General features: G+C 40.5%; 1 protein-coding gene across 7 annotated transcripts in view; it reads left to right on the top strand.

Moving 5' to 3' along the window:
• usp2a (ubiquitin specific peptidase 2a) overlaps positions 1 to 17,092 on the top strand; it is a 58,489-nt gene extending 41,397 nt beyond the window's left edge. For all 7 annotated transcript variants that reach the window (XM_026193609.1, XM_026193606.1, XM_026193604.1 and 4 more), the window contains 11 exons: positions 7,693 to 7,743; positions 10,371 to 10,494; positions 10,772 to 10,883; positions 10,975 to 11,085; positions 11,922 to 11,986; positions 12,146 to 12,249; positions 12,517 to 12,597; positions 13,699 to 13,777; positions 14,258 to 14,362; positions 14,752 to 14,872; positions 16,466 to 17,092. In XM_026193609.1, coding sequence (XP_026049394.1) covers positions 7,693 to 7,743; positions 10,371 to 10,494; positions 10,772 to 10,883; positions 10,975 to 11,085; positions 11,922 to 11,986; positions 12,146 to 12,249; positions 12,517 to 12,597; positions 13,699 to 13,777; positions 14,258 to 14,362; positions 14,752 to 14,872; positions 16,466 to 16,550 — 1,038 coding nt within the window. In that variant the 3' untranslated portion in view covers positions 16,551 to 17,092. The remainder of the gene's footprint in view (positions 1 to 7,692; positions 7,744 to 10,370; positions 10,495 to 10,771; positions 10,884 to 10,974; positions 11,086 to 11,921; positions 11,987 to 12,145; positions 12,250 to 12,516; positions 12,598 to 13,698; positions 13,778 to 14,257; positions 14,363 to 14,751; positions 14,873 to 16,465) is intronic.
• Positions 17,093 to 21,238: the final 4,146 nt, after the last annotated feature.

Here is a 21,238-nt window from a genome sequence, read left to right as displayed (position 1 = left end):
CATGTTCAGTGTCCTGTCTGATTCTCTGTGTCTGTTAGTTTCCTGTTTTATTCTGAAAGTTCATGTCTCATGTCAGTGTGTTCAGTTTTACCTCTCCCCTGTCTCGTTAGCCTTATTGCTCCCAGCTGTGTCTCCCTCCTGTGGCCCATTCCCTGATTACTCCCCGTGTATTTAAGCCCTGTGTTTTCCTGTGCTCTCTGTCGCGTCGTCTGTTTAGTTCCATGTCAGTCTGCATTATTCTGTTACCTGGTATTCATTCTGCGTCTCTCTGCCATCTCTCTTTGTGCATTTCGCTCCTCCTCCCGTGAGTGTTTGGTTTAAGTTTTGTTCTTTAGTTTTCCCAGTTTAGGTTTGTTTACTCCCCGCTCTGCTCTTCCTGTTTTGTCACCTTCTCACCGCTGTAAATAAACACTCACTCGCACCCCAGCCGGTACCTGCATTTTGGATCCTTTTTTCAATACACCACACGACTGCTGTGCAGCCGTGACAGGAATTTTCTTCCAAAATGTCATTTCAAAACAGTCTGGGTTTTTCCCCTGTATTGTCACTTTTTACTATATGACTTAACCTCCCAGCCTTTTTTACATGGTTCCTGCCTCTTTCTGATATTTTATGTTTCATGTAATATTTTCATCGAAAACACATATTAATTATTTTTGTTATTATGGGATGACAGGATTGAAATGCTGACTACCAAGACTAAATAACTTGTGTTTTCAGCTTCTAAAACTTGTCAAAAGTCACATCTGCTCCAAGTTATTCAAAGCCATTTCTCCCAGAAACACACATACACACACCTCACTCTCTCTCTGAGAGCGAGATCTCTCTATGCTCAGTCCTGTCACAGTGATGTCACAGTGTCCTCTAGTTTTCTATTCTGCAAAAAAATAAATAAAAATAAAAACAGTGTTGCCACGGTGACAAAGCCAAGATGTTATTTCACTGTTATGAGTTGCACTGGGCTGGCCAAAGCATCAGTCAATTGTGAGTGGACAAGCAGCCATTACTAAAAGCAAGGCAGCTATTTTTGGTAGTGACCGTGGCATTACTCAGCAATGTCCACATTCCAGTTGTGTGTGTGTGTGTGTGTGTGTGTGTGTGTGTGTGTGTGTGTGTGTTATGAAATAAAATTTGCAGCAAGCACAGAGGATTTGTCCTCCATCCTGTCATCGCTGAGATAGTGGCGAAATCACAGCAGGAAGTGTGTGCATGTGTCTGTGTATTTATGTTATATGGCCGTGGCTAATAAAATGTTCCAGTCACTACAGAGGAATTTACAGAAAGGGGGATTTAGGTAAGCTGTAGTTAATTAAACTGCAGATATTCCCCTCCCCCATCCTGTATGACTGTGTTATTGGTGAATCAGAGGCAGATGGCAGGGGTTATTTATATAAGAGCAGAGAGTTTCTCCTATAAAAGCATCATAACAAGATGAGCTGGAGGCGCACGTTACTCGTGAACAAACAGAACACACTTCCAATCATGTGAAGCTACAGAAGGCCGGCAGCAGAGCTCAGGGTGGGAGTAGTCACTTTGATTTCTGTTGTCACATTCAGCATTCTTTCTCCCAGCATGCATTGCAAGCGAAGCTCTTCTGTGCGCAGCTGAAACAGCAAAAAATTCCATCAGCAGCTACAGTATTCTTAACATCAGTTTAATATGCACTATCAGTTATTTCCCCCCCTATCAACAGTGACTCAAAGTGTGCAGAGTGTGTTTACAGCTCATTATAATGAACCCATGGAGATTTAAGACCAAAATAATGTAGCCATTGTTTAGATTTCTGGATTCCCTATTCGGTCTCAGTGGTCTCATTAAACTTGTTTCCAGTGCCAACGAGCAGCTGTTTCTGGGGAAAAAAAGATCTGATGAACCTGCTTCACACTTTTTGCTTTTTGCTGATGAACAAATCTATTTCTCAGGAGTTTGTTGAAAAAAAAAAACAGCACTAAAAAGAATGAAAAGCAAAAGGACGGGCAATAATGGACTTGAATCTGTGAAGAAGGTAGAACATTGACACCATCTGAATCATAATGTTACTGTAATGGAGCTGCTGAATGTGTAAGTTAACACCATAATAATTTTACAAGCATAGCCTCTGCTCAATTCCATCTCCTTAGGTCTGTTCTTGGACTCTTAACACTGTAGCTTTGCCTCATTCACAGTTCAGAATAAGCCCTACTTATTGTATGTACTGAGCCTTGGTGCAGCCTCACCTCTAGCTTTCTTCTGATAGGTTTCTCCTTATGAAGTGAGGGTGTATTTGATAGCCAGTCCCACCTGTACCTGAAATGAAAAAGTTCCAACTGTGACTTCATACATACTTTTCCTTCCAGAGCCTCTCAGAAAACGTCCTGCTCTGGTAGTAATGATGTAAGTCTGTTGCCAGTTAAACCCTGACAGTTTGACTGTTAAGCCTGTTCACGTGCGACCGTAGGAAGTGTTGATACCATTATGAATGGTCACTGGGTTCAGAAAGGTCATTAGGTACGTGATGTGTGGTGACTCATATATTGGTTGTCAGGTCAATTCCAGGGTGAAGTTGAACACGGGATTGAGTGTGTGTGAGTGATGAGCGGTCTCTGGCCTCTCAGGCATCATCTAGTTTGTGTTCAGACCCAGAGAGGAATTTGAACACTTCAGCAACTGAAATAGGAGAACATCTAAAGTAACAAACTGTAAACGGCACCTTTACCTGCAGTTTGACGTGTCCTGGACCAAATCAGTGAAAGCTAACTCTCCTTCCCATGCTGCTTTTGATTTAATCACTAAACGGTTTGGTGAGCTTGCCTTCTATGCAATTTGGCTGATTTTCATTGTGGTCCTGTTACATAGCACTCTCATTTACCACAGGTGAGGGTAACAGCCAGCACATGAGTACATACCCACAGCCATCAAAGCCCTGAATAGACAGGCTCCTGGGTATTTATCTGACCTCTTGCAGCTTTTTTGTGCCCTCTAGATCTCTTAGATCAAAAGATCTTTTACTTTTAGCCAGACCAAGGGTAGGCTGGTTCACAGAGGCAAATGAGCATTTGGGGTCGTAGCCCCTAAACCAGGGGTCAGCAACCTTTAACACCCAAAGAGCCACTTGGACCCGGTTTCCACACAAAAGAAAACACTGGGAGCCGCAAATACTTTTTGACATCTAAAATGAAGATAACACTGTATATATATATTTTTTTTACCTTTATGCTTTGTGTGAACAACTAAAGTAAGTAAGTAAAGTTTATTTATTAAGCGCTTTTAACAGACAGGCATTCACAAAGCGCTGTAAACAATTCAATCAATAGACATTATACACAATGTAAAAGATCAAATGTAAATAATGTAAAGAATATAAAATACGTAGATCAACAAAAGGCTTGTTTGAACAGAAAAGTTTTTAACTGCTTTTTAAAAGAATCCACAGAGCAACTAAGGTGTGTTGCTTATGAAATCCATGAAGTGCTACAGAGAAAATTACATTTTATTTATGTAATTAACACATTTTGAACTCTTAAAGAAATATAACAAAGGGAAAGACAGCCAGCTGAACTAAAATGATCCATGTAGCAAACAAAAACTGTTATGAGCCGCCACCCTCATATCACCTTTGGGCTTTTGGAGCCTTGACCTGACTTTTAAAAAATTATTGGAAAAAAAGCACTATGCTGCTAAAAAAAATTGATATTTGCAAAATTCTGCCTAAATATGTATTTTAAATGGTTAATGTGTGTGGCGGGGCGTGGTCTGCAGTGCCGCTGCATGGGAGTCGGACGCACCTGAGCGGCACCCGCAATCACACCTCGCCGCCTTAAAGTCTGTGCTCTCTCTGCTGTTGTGTTGTCGGGCTGTGAGCTGAAAAGCTACAGCCGGCTGTATGCGTACAGCAACCCTGTGTGAAAAGTGGTCAATAAAGAAATGTTGAAAAGCAGCGGGTCTGCCGTGGTATGTTTACAATGGAACTTCTGCTCCTGAACCTCTGCACACAGCGTCTGCAAATCGGGGCTGTACGAAGTGACTTTCATCTTTACGCAGGACTCTAAGCTGTCATCTGTGAGGCGTGAGCGGTGTTTGTTTTTAACATAGTTCACGGTGGAGAATAGTTGCTGACATAATGTGGATCCGAAGATCCATAATTGGCCTACCTGGAGTTGAAAGTCTCAATAAATGCTGGCGTTTCGGTGGGTACACCAGCTTCCGCGAGTGTGCCGCTTATTTTGAGCAATGAAAAATAAGAAAATATAATTGTATTTTTATATTTCAATATCACAATAATCTTCCAGTTTAGAACTACAAGTTAAAAAAAGAACTAAACACAAATAAAATACACTTCAGCTAAATACTTCTAATTTATTTTTCCAAACCACCCGGTGCCGCAGTATAAGGACAAAAGTGCCACAGGTTGCAGACCCCTCGCCTAAACTGTGGCATAATCTACCCCTACACATCAGACAGCCTCCTACTGTTAGTCTTTTCAAACCTAAAACACATTTGTATTCACTGTCTTTTAATACAGTATGAGAGTTATTCGGTACTAGTTATTTTGTAATTCTGTACAGCAGGTTGCTGTTGTATTCAAATGTGCCATATAAATTTTTAAAATGAGCCGAACAAAACAGTGAGCTCAGGTGACTGATGTCAGTCTGCCGACACTCTCAGTGCCTAAAAACACAAGTTTACCCACACGTTTTTAGTGAGTGTGTTTTCACAGTGACTATAAACACGATTAGTACAGCAGCACTCTGGTTGATGGAGCATTATGCACAGTGAATTCAGTCCTACGCGTCTTTGTAAAAATGCTTCTGCCTTTTAGCCAAGGGCACCAGTGCATTCCTTATCCACCCCCGTCTTCTTTGTTTGTTCTTCCTCTGGTTACACTATTATATAACCACTAATCTTATGTAATGAAATTGAACTGCAGCGAGTGATGACATAAGTTCTTTAAAGCATTTCAGACCATTTTAAGATTCTGAAAACATGATAATATGCCGTGCCATCTGCTGTGTTTCACTGAGCTTAAATGTGTCTGTTTCATAGTTTCCTGCCTAAAGAACAGTGAAAGTTACAGTATGAATTAAACTCGGTGAGGTACAGTGACTTTGCTGTTGTTGATCAGATCTCAGCCATCTGGGAGTGATTACCCAGAGAGGAAGCAGCTGTGAAATCACAAAAACAAGCTTCTGTCTACAGATAATGCTCACCAGGAAATGCCTCCTATATGGCATTCTTAGAGGGACACAGCGCAAGGTCAGGTCTCTAGATTCATGAGGATATCATTAAAGTGCAAATTCAGCCTCAAACACATCAGCACTGTTGGCAGTGGCGAAGTAGCTCACAATCCCGGCTTATTCAGCAGAAAGACTGCCAGATTAATGGATACATATTCAGTTATGTAAGGATTTTCACCCATTGGATTCAGTAAAAAAAGAATCACATTCTGTGGGTGTGTATATGTGTGTGTGGTTCCTCATTGATTGATTTTTTTTTTTATTTTTTTTTTTACATTTACTAATAAATCTAAATGCCATTTTAACTCATCTAAAAGCAAGAAAAGTACTGGAAACAGTCAGCATTCAGCACGGTGTAACAGATGGTATTAAATCTTATGTGTTCAAACTTAAGTTCCATTTCAAACTGTTAATTGCATTCTTACATCATATTTAAAAATTGCTGAAATGTTTCAAAAATCCACCATGCTGTCACGGTCTGGCTGGCAGACTGTGGGGAGATGGGGAAATAGGACCCAAACGCCGGACTCTTCAGTGCAACAGTGTTTATTTACAAGGTGGTGAAGTAAACAACAATGAATCCCCAGTTTCCCAGACTCCCGTGTAGTGTCTTCTTCCCTAAAGTCCCCGTGTAGTGCTCTCTGCTCCAGTGTCCCTGCACTCCCCGTGCTCACTGCTCCTTCTTGTCCCACACTCCTCCTGAGGGGAAAACAATAGAGGCAGCCGTTACACACTTGTCCCAGCAGGCATACACTCAAACTTGACTATGCTAGAAGACTGACGTGTAGTCCAACGCAATAATCCCGCATCGGTGGAAGCTCCATCGCTCATCTAAATAGCTCCCCCGACGAGCCCAGATGAGGAGCAGGTGTGCGGCCAGGACTTCGGGTGTGGCCAGCCCTCAAGTTAGGCCACGCCCCCAGGGCTGAAGGTGCCTGTAACTTGGCCACAGCAGATAGGCAATACACACACATACCTGCCTACACACAGATGTGCACAGGGGCAGTGCAGACAACACACCTAATAATAATAATAATAACAACAACAACAACAACAGTCATAGTCCCCCACTGCCCACGGACCCCAAGTCCCCAGAGCCGGGTCCGTGACACATGCATAATAGTGCACCCACAAGATGTCAGATTAGCAGGGCTTCAGTCCTTCTGTCCTTAAAGGTTAAAATCCACACACATACACACCTGTCCAACATTCAGTAACACATTAGTTAAGACATTGCATGTCTAGACCACACAGGTTCTGAAGAGAGTGCACCTGGATTATTGTTGTTGTTGTTGGCCTTTGTCTGCTACTCGCGGCTAAAAATCTTTAGCAAAATCAGCTAGCTGAGAGAAGCTGAAGATAAGATGCTGACTCAAGATTGCATAAATAAACAATTCCAGCAATTAGAGAAGTTTTCAAAGAAAGTGTCTTGATGCATGCTCAATCATCCAGGTAAGTAAATCCCAAAAGGTTGATTCAGTTCATCTGGACTTAGCCTTTTCAATGGGAGAAACATTTCATCACTCTTCCAAGTGACAGAAACGACGATACCCATTGAAAATGCTACGTCCAGATGAACAGAATAAACCTTTTGGGCTTTACTTACCTGGTTTTATCTTTAAAATTCTAATACTCTGTAAAGTATTGCTAAATGCCTATACATAAATGGTAACTTTTATTTTGAAACTCATACAGTTACAGCATGTGATAATGGTGTCTAGTGCAAAAAGGACACACCAAAGGATACTGACAAATTCCTTGGACTATTTTAAAAATCTAACATTTCACAACCACCAACCAGTGGAGGCTTTTATTTTTGAGAATTCAGCATGTTTTAAATAACATTGGTATTCCAAGAAGGAACCGGACACTTTGGTTATGAAAATTTAACATAAGTCATCCTGAAAACATCCGGTGTATAACTGTGGGCTTTCATTTTTAAAGTCTGACACACACTAAGACTTTCCTGTTAGTCACTATTAAGGCCTTTGCACTGTAAACTGTTCCATTCCATTCTAACTCAGTGCAGACAAAGCTCCACACTAAGCTAGAAGGACTTTGTTAGATTTGGTTGAGTAGTGTTATTTCTGAAAACAGCTGGCTGTGACCAATAGTTAACTGGTGTTGTACTTTAATGCACTACAAATTATTAATTTAACTGACTAGTATTTCTTATGCAGCATGGACAGTGACACGAGAGATAACGTTGATGCTGGGAATGGGAATCTTCTGTTTGGAGATTCCTGAAGGCTAAACACTACCAGAAAAAGTTGAATGCTTCAGTTCATTCATTCAAACCGCTACATGGAGTGCTCTTCAAGTGTTTTTGCTTCAGGAATAAAATGAAACATTTTAGTACTGTCAGTGGTGGTTGGGAGTCACCAGCCCTCACTGGTCTGATCAAAAGACTGTACATATGATCTGAAAATGGTGTTTTCTTTTGTTTTTAAATTTGATATTTATTTATTTATATTTTCAGAATTCAAAGAGCACCCAAGGCCTGGTGGGACTGAAGAATTTAGGAAACACTGTAAGTACAGCAGCCACATGCTATACATGTAATTACATCTGTTGTGAGACTAACATCTTGAGTAGTGTTGCTCTTGTTCTCAACTGATTTGCAATAGCTTTCCAAAAATCCAGTGAGTGTCACTGTAAGCACAGTGTGTTGCGATCTGTTCGGTCTGCCAGGCAACAAGCATAAGGACGACTCCTAAAATAAACTGTGCACTGTGTTGTGTGCTTGTATAGAGTAACCTAATCAGAGAGCTCTGAACTATGGACCAGAGAGATCTCATTCCCTCCCTCTCTGACTGGCTTGTTCTTACCAAGCTGCACATGTGTCACATGAACACGTGACATGAGACAGTGCTGTGATACTTCTTTGTACCCAGGAGTTACACTGCTGCTTCTCTGCTTCTTTAAACATTCATCAAGGACAAATGACTTCACATTTACATTGAAAAATCCTTCTCTTACATAATATGTAGATTTAGCTTTTATTACATGACTGTACACCACCTTTTTTCAAAATGATGTGAACAGAGTTCTGGCGAAAACACTTGATTGCCTTTGTTCTATGAACTTGATGATGCTCAAGTCTGAGGAGTAAATCTGAGTTGCTTGGCTTTTCACTAAGACTTAGAACAGTTAAAGTAAAAACAAGTATTTGTAATTACAGTGAGGTTAGCAGATACCCAGCTATGATGTGCTCACCCGAGGAATTAGTGCACAAATCACATTCTGTAAAGTCCCAACTTTTTATTCTTACTCTTTGAGCACACCGAAGTCAAACAAGACAGCATATTCTTCAGTGAGCTTTGAGTGCCTATATGGAGATGTTGTTATCTTTATACATGCTAGCTGTTTTTTTCATCTAACTCTAGGCAAATAAGCACATCACTCAAAATGTTGAAGTATTCGTTCAAGCTGTTAAGCTACTGTTTTGTCATCTTTTAACACTGCAAATTGCGCTCAGAAATATATTTTGGTAACATATTGGAACAACATTAGAAATCACTGTTAGACATGATGCAGGGTGTCTGCACATCTTCAGAAAGGCCTAGAATGTCTTAATTGTGAATTATCTTTTATTAAAACACCTTTAAAAGTTTTCAGCCATCTTAAGTTCAGTTTAGATCTCAGTTCATCTGGTTGAGCTGGTAACCAATATACCAACAATATACCTGCCACATTGCTTGTGTGTCATTCCCCCATGCTCCCTTTCTGCTTTCTTGTCTGTCCTGTATCTTATCTACTAAAGGATAAATGGCAAAAATAAATCTTTAGAAGAAGGGCAGCTCTCCTGTTGGTTTGTGGTCATGGGATGCTGCGGGTTTAACCCAAAGACTTTGTATGAAGGTTGGCCTTAGCCTCCAAAACATTCACCCCCTGTACAGCTGTTATGAAGTAGAAATGATCTGTCACAGCTAAATCCATTTCCTGTGCCATTTTCAATGCTGCAGAGTTGGACATTGTTACATTATAGTCTATGGGGATTGACTTACTGTTTGAGACCAGAATCTGTTGACCAATAAAACAACTGCAACTCTTAGCATGTGTCCATATTGGCTTAATTTTCAGCCATTTAGTAAGCAAGAAGTTGCTGCTTGATATAATAGCAAAGTTGAGTCCTGATGATTAAAGTTTGTAGATGTTTCTGGAACAAACAACATTGGCTGTCAAAGGTAGGTAAAGGATTTTTGAAACTAGTGCTAATATTTGGTGATTTTAAAATGCCATATTCCAATATATATGCCAGTATTTCTTTTCCATTTAGACATGGCAAAAGGATTTCCCTAAATTTGTTATGTGTAGTTATTTATTTACTCGTGTACATTCTGCCCGACTGTGGTCAGATCAGCTGTTTGGTGTGAGTGTGGCATTCCAAACAACATGCCAGCAGTAGCATATTGCTGGTTTCAGCCAATAATATCAGATAAATTGGTCAGGCTTTCAGGAGTTTGACATTTGGGTGAACAAGGTGGTTGTCTGTTTATATTAACAAATACATTCAGACAGTTTTTCAATTCAATTCAATTTTATTTATATAGCGCCAAATCACAACAAAAGTCGCCTCAAGGCGCTTCATAGATACAGAGAAAAACCCAACAATCATATGACCCCCTATGAGCAAGCACTTTGGCGACAGTGGGAAGGAAAAACTCCCTTTTAACAGGAAGAAACCTCTGGCAGAACCAGGCTCAGGGAAGGGCGGGGCCATCTGTTGGGGTAAGAGAAGGAAGAAAGGATGAAAGACATGCTATGGAAGAGAGACAGAGGTTAATAACAGATATGATTCAATGCAGAGAGGTCTATCAACACATAGTGAGTGAGAAAGGTGACTGGAAAGGAAAAACTCAATGCATCATGGGAATCCCCAGCAGCCTACGTCTATTGCAGCATAACTAAGGGAGGATTCAGGGTCACAGTTTTTAATACAGTTTTTCCTGTATTAATTTGACCTTATTGTTCATTTTGAACTGACAACAGTGTGTTTGTTGCTTTTGATGTCCATGTCAAGTTTGGTCTTAAATCTTATTAATTAGGACTTGAATAGTAATACGTTTAACTTAACAGTATTAATTAAGTAAAAGCATAAACTGATTTGATTATAGCATCTGGAATCAAACCGTTTTCTCTGCTTTGTCCTGACAGTGTTTCATGAACAGTATCCTGCAGTGTCTTAGCAACACACAAAGCCTGCGAGACTACTGCCTGCACAACTCCCACCGCAGAGACCTTAACAACAACAGCCGCACCAACACAGCCCTCATGGAAGGTGAGAGACATGTCACACAGGCCCCTTAGAGTCCAAAACAAACTCTCCTCACAGCGATCCACCAGCAGCACACTCATTCCCCCCTACCCCCCGCATCTCTGTAAGATTTGCACATTTCACCTGAAAGCATGTTAGAAGAGGTAAAAACAAGAGTGGTTTTCTTGGTCTTTTAAGAGTTTGCATGAAAAAGAGTCCTACCTTCATTTCATTCCACTGTGACACAAGCATTTTACGTCCCAGCATGTGTGAATAACCTTAGCTGCTGCTGTGTTGGTAGAATTTGCCAAGCTGCTACAGACCATGTGGACATCATCCAGCAGTGAGGCTGTCAGCCCGTCCGAATTTAAAACACAGATCCAGAGATATGCTCCCAGATTTGTGGGATACAAGTAAGCTTTGTAATCATTTTATTTTTTATTTTCTGTTTTTTTGTGACCTGATTTTGATTTTCATAGCCCTAACTGTTTTGGTGTATCACAGCCAACAGGATGCTCAGGAGTTCCTGCGCTTCCTCCTGGACGGCCTGCACAACGAGGTCAACAGGGTCACTGTGAGGCCGAGAGGCACTGTGGAGGACTTCGACCACCTGCCGTGAGTAATCAGACCGACACGTGCGCGTGTACCTGCACTGAGTCACACTAACACTGTTTTGTTTTGTTTTTAAAAGTGGACTTTGTTAGCTGGAGATGAGGATGTGTTTGGAAGTTTCACAGATGAACAGTACAACTGTTTATTGTATTTTATTAGAGTTTTTACTCATACGTAACCAGCCTGAATCACATTAGCTTAGTAATTCAAAAACATCAGGGCCAAATCTCTGAATAGGTTATGTGCAGCGTACAGTATGAATACAAGCCCCAAACCAAGACAGCACTAATCACTGAGGCCTCATCATTAATCTTTAATTCAAGGCCATGTGCAATAGTTTCACCTCCCATGCTGATTTGTTTCCTCTCTGGGGGCCACAAGCACTTAATGCTCCAGTTTTTCATTGATATAATTAACAGTTATCTAACCACGGTTTGTTTAAGGGTCAGAGTTAATTCCAGCAACTTCCAGTATTGCCCTAAAAACACATCCTCTCTGCTGCACTGTTAAAACTGCAGGAAAATATCTGCACACAGCATGAAAAAGTGTTTCACAGGAGGAAGTGTTTCTGTAAAGCATCTTTTTAATCCCCTAAAATGGTTCTTGGACACCTTGGTAGTTAAGATAAATTAGGCCAGGTTCTCTTGTTGCTTTTTGTTATTTTTGAAACCCTTTTACAGTGTCACAACAGCTCAGTATGATTTCCCCCATCTTAGCCATCTTCCTAACTATCAGCTGCCTGCTGGGGGCTCAGGCATTACATATGTACATGAAGTGTAAGCCTTACACTTCATGTAAGGCTTACACTTTCTAACTTCTAACTCATACTCCCCCCTCAGAGATGAGGAGAAAGGGAAGAAGATGTGGAGTAAATACCTGGAGCGAGAGGACAGTAAGATAGTAGGTGAGTAAATGGGCTGCAGCTCAGTTTTATTTGTCACCAATGTGAAAATTCACCTTGCACATACAAGACATAAACAGAACGTGGTTAAATGGAAATGAAAAGGAAGATAAACTTTCTCATCTGTTTCTTTGATGTACTCTTTGATCTGTGCTTCTCCAGACCTGTTTGTGGGACAGCTGAAGAGCTCATTGACCTGCAGCCACTGTGGTTTCTGCTCCACTGTCTTCGACCCCTTCTGGGATCTCTCTCTGCCTATCGCCAAGGTTAGACCACAGACTCACAGGTCCAGACAGGGACCTGTGTTTGTCCTTCTTACGTAACGCGTACCAGAAGGGCAGCAGACACAAATGTCAGCACAATCAGTGTATGAGTGTGGGTGTGTGTGTGTGTGTGTTTTATGATGATTTGCACTAAATATTGAAACACTTCCTGTGTCCACAGCTCCTAATATGAGCTTCTTCATTTCTTTCCTGTCTCTATTTGTTTTTGCTTCGTGTGTGTGAATGTAATGTGAATGCATCTGTGCTCAGAAGGGCTATGGTGAGGTGAGTCTGATGGACTGCATGCGACTCTTCACCAAAGAAGACGTCCTTGATGGGGATGAAAAGCCGGTAGGTGTTCACTGCTTGCACTGACAAAAAGAGCTTATGATAATCACCACTTTGACTTCATACTTTTCCTATCCAGTGTTGAGTTAGCACAGCTAACACAGAACATGAAATTTGTTTTATTTGTGCGTATAAGAGTTTATATTGTTTACTTTATAATTAAGCTAATTTCAGCTCCTTTTTTATTCTTAGACGATGACAGAATTGCATGATTCACAATTTAAAATAATCCCTATTAACATATACAGGGCTCGTTGCTGCCCCTAACTCAGTTGAGTTGATCCTCTGTTTGAAACAAGCTGCTTTAGTTCCTGTCCTTTTACGTCCACCCTTTCACTTCTATATTATTGGCTGCCCCTCGCCTGGCTTTAAGCCATTAAAAGAAGCCATAAGACTTCCTCCTGAACTTGCAATTGTAGGATTTCCAAAACCAAACTGCAAACCTAGAATTCAGTTCAATTTTATTTTTACAGTGCCAAATCACAGCAACAGTTGCCTCAAGGCACTTTATATTGTAAGGTAGACCATACAACATAAATACAAGTAAAAAACACAATTCTCAAAACAAATTCATACTTTGATGCACAAAGTGCACAACAATATGTTTACATCTGAATGAATCATAAATGACAGTAGAACTGTTTTTACAAATGTAAAGGTGTTGTTGGTCATGTTTAATGTGAGCATCCAGCAGTGTGACAGGACAAATATAAAAATAAGAAAAAACTGTATTTCTTCAGAAACTCTTCATATACATGTAATTAGAGGAGTTACACTGCCCTACAAAGGCAGAGCAAAGTAACTGCAGAAGCAGCAAATTTAGGAAAACTGGTTTGGAATTTTCCTGTTCAACAACAAACTGTAAAATGCTTATAAAGTAATTCAAATTAAAAAATCCCTCCCACAGAACTTACACAGCATCTAAAAGGGAAACTATCTATAAACTGCAGTTTGTTTTATGCTCAGTACAAATGTAAGCTGCACATAGATGGTCAGAGATAGTTTAGACTGAGTGAGTAACTTGTGCTTTTTATCTTGTGTGGTGGTTCCTCTATGATTCCTGTTCTTAAACACTGACTGATCTTATTCTGTTTCTTCTCAAAGACGTGCTACAGATGTAAAGCCAGGAGGAGATGCACTAAAAAGTTCACAATACAGAAATTCCCCAAGATTTTAGTGCTGCGTATCCTTTGCTTTATTCATCACCTGCTGTGATGCTGTGCTGAGGCATGTGGGGTAGCTGAATGCTTTATTGAGATTTTATGACTTACTGCTTTGTATTCTGTTCTACTGTATTGCAAAAAGTGTTTTTCTAGTAATTAGCTGACCCTTAGCTATTCTGTTGCAGCTATGACAATAGCTGCAATAGAAAAGTGCTGTGAACAGTTAGCAGCAGACAGCTCTGCCATGGAGGCAGGAAGTTGTCATGTGTGTAAGCCCAACAGTGTAATTAAGTGAGTGAGCGCTGACAGTGCACATGATCAGATGTTTTAACGAGCTGCTAATTGGCTGTTATGAATTTGTCAAGTCACTGAGGTGATGGATGTGTCATTCTAAAGCCTCAGTGGAGTGAAGCCGTTCCGAGTAGTCATGTTGAATGTTGGCTTGATGTACAGTTTACTGTATGCAGAGCATCTGTTCCTTGACTCCCTTTCCTCTAAAGACCTGAAGCGCTTCTCTGAGGCACGAAGAACCAGCAAACTGTCCACATTTGTTAACTTCCCCATGAAGGATCTTGACCTGCGGGAGTTTGCCTCTGAAAACAGCAGTAAGTAATAAGCTTGTACTCTCCACGAGTGGACTGCCACAGAACGCTATGTTTACACTAAATGTAGAACTTTTCTCTCTGGCTCACAGAGAAGTTTATTCAGTGTTTAGGTGTGAGCTAGTTTCTGCCTTTGTGCTGTGAGGCAGCAGTTCAAGCCAATGCCCCAGATCTACAACATTAAACTAATGGTTTCTACATGAAACTATTCTCCATTCAGATTTTTTTCTAGTTCCATTATACTCCATTAATGGAGTATAATGGAACTAGATGGCCCCATATTCAAGTCATGGCCCATTGTGGTGAGCAATCACTACAGGCTATTGAGACAATATCTAGATTTGATTTTTGGGTGAACTGTCCCTTTAAACATGTGTTTTGTCGCCTTGCAGTAAATGCAGTGTACAACCTGTACGCAGTGTCCAACCACTCAGGCACCACTATGGGCGGCCACTACACAGCCTACTGTCGCAATCCCAGCTCGGGAGAATGGTACACGTTCAATGACTCCAGGTAGGTTCGCCACAAATCTCACACAGACACACACATACACTTAGTGTTACTATGACAGTTCACTGTTCGTGTAGAAGATCATAGGAGCTGTGTGGAGAAGTCAGCTCGTTGATAATGATAATTTTACAGGCTGTTATTGCTCTCACAAGCACACAAACACCCCCTGGCTAAGATAACAGAGTTGAGGAGTGATAGTAAGAGTTGCGGGTGCTATCTGCTCTGCTTAGCATCCCGTTGGTCACTCCAGGCTGTTTCCTGCTGCGCTGCACTCATTCATACCCTTCCACGCTTCCTCTTACTCAACACTGTTGTCAGGTCTGATGCTGGTTCTCCGTCACTCTTGGGGGGTTGTACTACACATAGCTGATGACTACACATAGCTCACGCTGTTCTGTGTGTGTGTTTGGGAGTGTACAGCATGCACGCTGGCACTGAAACCATTTGATAGCTTCATGAAAGATAAATGAATTGATGATGATTCTGAAAGTTACTCCAGCATGGAAACAAAGCAAATTAGATTGACTAAGTGAATTTGTTTCCTTTACCTCCTCATACACTAGCATGCATACAGTATATATACATATGCATTACTGCAAAGTAAGATTAACCCTGTGAAGCCACCATAAAGAGGCAGTGAATCGTTAGTGTTGTTTTTCTTTTCTACCCGTGTGTGTCTGCTTTGTTCTAACATTACATCGGAAACTGAGCTACTCACGTTGGAGCTGATAAATCTTGAACAAAAGTAACTTTTACTATAACAGAAGACAGCCGACTGAGTGCACACTGATGATTTCAAGCTCAGAAAACAAGAACGCTTGTAGATTTCGACACTGTTCCACATTGCTGCATCAGCATAATGAGCAAGCTAGAAACAATTACAACTGTGTTACATTTAACAGATGCTTCGTACTGTATTCTACACTCACACAACCAAACAGATGTTTAAGGGAAGGCGTATGTCAGGCTGCAGCGTTGATTTAATGCTCTCCTATTAATCAAGCATCAAAGTCGTTCCTGGAAGGCATACATCATTTGTTACACATCCTCCTGGCATCAGCACTAGCCAACAGAATTAATCCATTTGGAAACCATGTTAGCACGTGGGCTCCCTCAGACTTGACATCTCATCTCAAAATCACCAAATTCAGACATTCTGCTTTTAATGCGGTGCTCTACTAAATGTACTCACACACATATGAGGCTCAGGTGGAGCTTTCAGCTAACTCAATTAGTCATTACATTCAAAGTCTGGGCAGGTTGTTTTAGACAGCAGTGTGTGACTGAAGTAGCAACTATAGTGCCTGACAGCTTCATTCCCTTCGTGCACTAACTTTCAGTTTGACTTTTTATCCCATTTATCATGTTGTAATTTCTATTAGAGTAAGATAGGAGTTACACTATATGGCATCCTACTGCATACTAACTGCTCAAACAGACTGTGATTATGTCTACAGTTAATATCTATAAAGACACCCTATAGCTCACTCAGAGGATCATGAGATCATTTTTGCTTGAATAAAATATATAAATGATACATTATAATCAAGTGTTCAAAGGCTTAAGTTTAATTTTATTTTATTTATATACTTTCAGAGTAACGCCAATGTCCTCCAGCCAAGTGCGCAGCAGCGACGCCTACGTCTTGTTCTACGAGCTGGCTTGCTCCTCGCGGATGTGAAGCGTCCTAGAGGAGGGCAGGCCACAGCACCACTCTGACTCACAGACAGACACTGGACGGATGGACACGCAACACATGAAAGTGCTGTTGGAGCCTGGCCTGTTTGGAAATTTTACTTGGACATACATTACATGGCTCACACAAACACACACACACACACACATACACATCACTCCACAGAAACTGCTGGATGGGGGGACAGGCTGGAAACCACTGGCTTTTTTAATTCTGCTCTCCGTTTGTACTCCCACATGTTGCTGGTTGCGGGTGGACGTGCGTTTACTGTGTGTGTGTGTGTGTGTGTGTGTGTGTGTGTGTGTGTGTGTGTGTGTGTGTGTGTGTGTGCGTGTGTGTGAGGTTGACAGAGGGCAATAATCCCATCTGAGTGAACCAACCAGGTGACTCAGTCTCCATCTCAGAAGCCCCTCTCTATGCACTGCAAACTGAACTCTGGTCCTGACCACGCCTTTCCTTCTTCTTCGTCTTCGCTTTGTGATCTTCTTGTTTGCCTCAAACCATTAAAACTGAGACGACCCAGTTTATTATTTTTCTTCTTGCTTTCTTTCTTCACGTTTTTCTGCTTTGAATTCATGTTGAGGGTTTTCCATTGATAGTTTTTGGGGCGGGGTAGGGGTTAATAGAGGCCCCTAGCATCGTTACCATCCTGGACTGTGGATGTACAGTGTTTAGACCGTGTCTATAACTGGACTGGTCATGGATACGAGAAGCTTGCAGCCCACCGGCCTGCTTGGTTTTCCCTCCCACAACCCTCCAGCACTCCCAGGTCCCTATTAGCATCTCCATCACTCTCCTGTTTTTCTTTTGTTCTCTAAAAGTGGTTGGGAGGGTCGGTGGCACTGTGAGCGTGAAATGTTCCAGAGAAGAAGTCTGCCTCTAACTCGTGTTTTATTTTATTTGTTTCTCCCATGTGTGGCTGCTACTGATGTTTTTAAAGTGCTGTGAACGGATGAGCGCACGGTCCGCTAAGGGTCGGCTACAGATTAATAATACAGATGATAACGGTAATAATCCTCATTGTCAGTATGGGGTCTTTTCTTCCTCTCTTGTTTCATGCCATTGAACAACATGGAAAGAATGTTTTAAAAAACACTATATCTGTATATTTTTATATCCTGATGCAATATAGAGAATGTACTATTCAATGGTGCTGAAAATGACCCGTAACTGTTTTCAGTTGGTTTATTTACCAGGTTTCAAGAGAGAAAAAAAAGTCATTATTTATGCTTACAGGTGATAATGTGATGAGTCACACTTTTTAACTGTGGCAGTCAAACACATGACTATATAAATATATATATATGCATATATATATATATATATATATATATATATATATATATATATATATATATATATATATATATATATATATACATATATAGATAGATAGATAGATATATGAATAAAAGTGAGCGCAACAGTGCTTTTACTTTCTGTCTTTGTATTTTTTTGGTCTCTGCTAGAGAGTCTGCAGCTGCCTGAATCTGGTCTTATAGTTAAGACAGAGATAGCTACAATAATGTTTGTTGTTCCCAAAGAGAACATTTGTTCTAGTCACTACCAGTACAACCTTTATAACCAGCACATTCAACGGGTAAAATACGTTTTCTAAGTAAATATATTTCTAAAGGTGCTACTGGCATGAAATTCTCACCAGATGTTGGTAACAACCCATCCAATCCACACATGCAGAGAAAACAAACCGTAGATGTCCATAAATTATGTGTAGTAATGAGAAATGGGAACAGGGGAAAAGGACTGAGCATGGGAAGAAAGGGAAGTGCAGAAAGTCATGACAGCTGCTGAAATCTATCAGTAATTAGAAAGCAACGCTGCCACTTAGTGGAAATTAATATCAGCTAGTTCAGTCCCAGCTGATCCATTACAAAACGGTGTCACACAAGCACCATCTCATGATGGGTAAAACCAGCGAGCTCCCTCAAGACCTTCACCACATTATTCTTGCAAAACATACAGATGGCATCGGTTCCAGAAGTATTTCTAAACTACTGAAGGTTCCGGTGAGTAGTGTTGTGGCCATAATCTAGAAGTGGAAAAAACATCCACAACTAGGTGCTCCCCACACCAGATTTCAGACAGAGTGAAAATGATGAGAATCAGAAATCCAGGAACCTACAGGATTTGAAGACAGAATCACATTTAGAAATGCATGTGACTGTTGGTGATGCCAGCTTCAAGATGCCTACTGTATGGAGAAACCAAAGGCTTTTGTATGGAGTATTAAATACATTCGGTAAGCATGTTCAATACTTATTTTACCTGCAGTACATAAAAGCACAACAAATCACTGATCGTGTGACCTGCACACTGCAGCATTAAGTGAATCTATATCTTTTAAATGTAAAATGTGGAACCGTGTATCTTCTACCTGAAAGTAACCATTCAGATTGATAGATTTCCATACTGTTCTGTTATAACTTATCTAATTCTACTTTGTGAAACAACTGATAGGGCAAACACATTGAGAAATCCAATTCACCAACTGCAAAAAGCAGAGCTGAAGCCAAGCAGACAGCTGCATCGACACTGTCAGGAAGCCTGTCAATGAAATTCCAAACTGTGAGCCTTTGCAAAGTTTAATGTGGTCTAATAATAGGAAGAATGTAGCACACAGAGTTCAGAGAGAAGTTGAGACAGGCGACTAGGGCAGTAGAGTGTGTAGTGAAGGAGGACATGCAGAGGGTTGGTGTGACAGAGGAGGATGCCAGGATATAGTGAGATGGAATCAGACGATCTGCTGTGTCAACCCTTAAAATGACGCTGAAAGAAGAAGATGGTCTCATAAAGTTCACATGTATGATAAAGTACAACTAGCACTGAAGTACAAATCCAACAGTCAAATTAAACACTCAAGTGTATTTATTTAAACAGGCAACTGTGAGGCGTTCCTGTGAAAGTGCTGCAATATTCTAAAGAAATACATTTGATTTCAAAAATGGCATTGTATTATAGGTCACAGTCACAGTCTGGTTCTGCAGTTGAGTATCCTCCAACTGCTGAGAGTTTAGTCTAGTTTATCTATACAGTGCCAAATCACAATAACAGTCACTTCAAGGCGCTTTATAATACATACAGAGAAAAACCCAACAATCATAAGGGGTATGAGCAAACACTTTGGCGAAAGTGGAAAGGAAAAACTCCCTTTCAACAGAAAGAAACCTCTGGGAGAACCAGGCTCAGGGAGGGGCGGCCATCTGCCGTGAACGGTTGGGGTGAGAGGAGGAACACAGAATAGAAGACATGCTATGGATGAGAGCCAGAGATTACTAAAAAGTTTTAAAACTTTGTACAACTATTAAAACATAGTGAGTGAGATAGATGACTGAAGAAGAAATACTCAATGCATCATGGGAATCCCCCAGCAGCCTATGCCTATTGCAGCATAACTAAGGGAGGATTCAGAGTCACCTGATCCAGCCCAAACTATATGCTTTAGCAAAAAGGAACGTTTTAAGCCTAATCTTAAAAGTAGAGATAGTGTCTGTCTCCTGAATCCAAACTGGAAGCTGGTTCCACAGAAGAGGGGCCTGAAAACTGAAGGCTCTGCGGCCACGCGGTCAAACATAATCAACACAACTGGAAATAATGCTTGATGTAGGAGATTAGCAAGTTGCCAGTTTGCACTATTTCTAAGCTTTAGGTCAAAGACTGCTGCCCCGAGGTCACAAAGAAACTCCAAACCATTGTTGCAGCAGTTCTCTGGGCACTTATTGGGCACTTAATTTGAAGTATGTAGCTTTCATTAGCTACATGCTTTCATTTTAATTGGCAAGAGGAAATCAAGAAGATCATTAACTGAATCTTCTGTCAAATCTGTTAAATTAATACTCAGAATTTTGCTGACTTTTCATTAAAATATGGTTTTAAATAAGCTTTTCTTCCCTTGGAAGTTATATTTCTGTCAGCATCTTTGCTGGTACAGGATTCTTCTGTACTGTAGGTTCCAGTCCAGGGTCCTTTTAGTACCATGTCTCTCTCTGTTATAATGCCTCTGGAGAAAGGCTGGAGCCGCCTTGCATTCCTGCTCTGTGAGAACCAAGCACACTTTCCTGCTTGCTGCCTGTAAATATATGACACGCTGGTTCTACTATATGTTGGTATCGCAGACTGCATACTGGAAACTGTTTAAGCCCCTGTGTTTTATTTCATTTGTAATTTTTCAATAAGTAATTTAATCTAAATGGACATGAATCCATAATATTGTTAAACGAAGACTTATCTTAGACTGGACTGACATGTCCTGTTATTGGTAAGTCACTGTCATTACGACATTTTCTTATAATTTTATTAAAACATAGAATTTCCTAAAACTTTCTCTTTAAAAAATAAATACATAATATAATCCTGTAGTACTGAATCACCATTACCTTCCCACGTGCATTTCTTTTTCAATGAAAAATGTGAAAAGGACATTATAAAAATAATAATACAAGTACAGATGGGTAGTATTTTTTTAATAATTTTAAATATCATTAGCTTTTAAATATTATACATATTTCAATCACCAAAGAAGAGAAGAAACGTATTGAAACAGATTCGAATAAAGTAGACTGAGAAATTCAAAGGTAGTTTAAAGTCAAGGATTTCTATTGGTTTAAAGCTCTTCTCCTACAGCCAATCATAGCCCTCTAAATAAAGGTTGACGG

This window comes from Astatotilapia calliptera, chromosome 14, assembly GCF_900246225.1.
Source record: "Astatotilapia calliptera chromosome 14, fAstCal1.2, whole genome shotgun sequence".
Taxonomy (NCBI): domain Eukaryota; kingdom Metazoa; phylum Chordata; class Actinopteri; order Cichliformes; family Cichlidae; genus Astatotilapia; species Astatotilapia calliptera.
The sequence above is the reverse complement of the archived record's forward strand: the minus strand, read 5'-3'. Positions and strand labels throughout refer to the sequence as shown.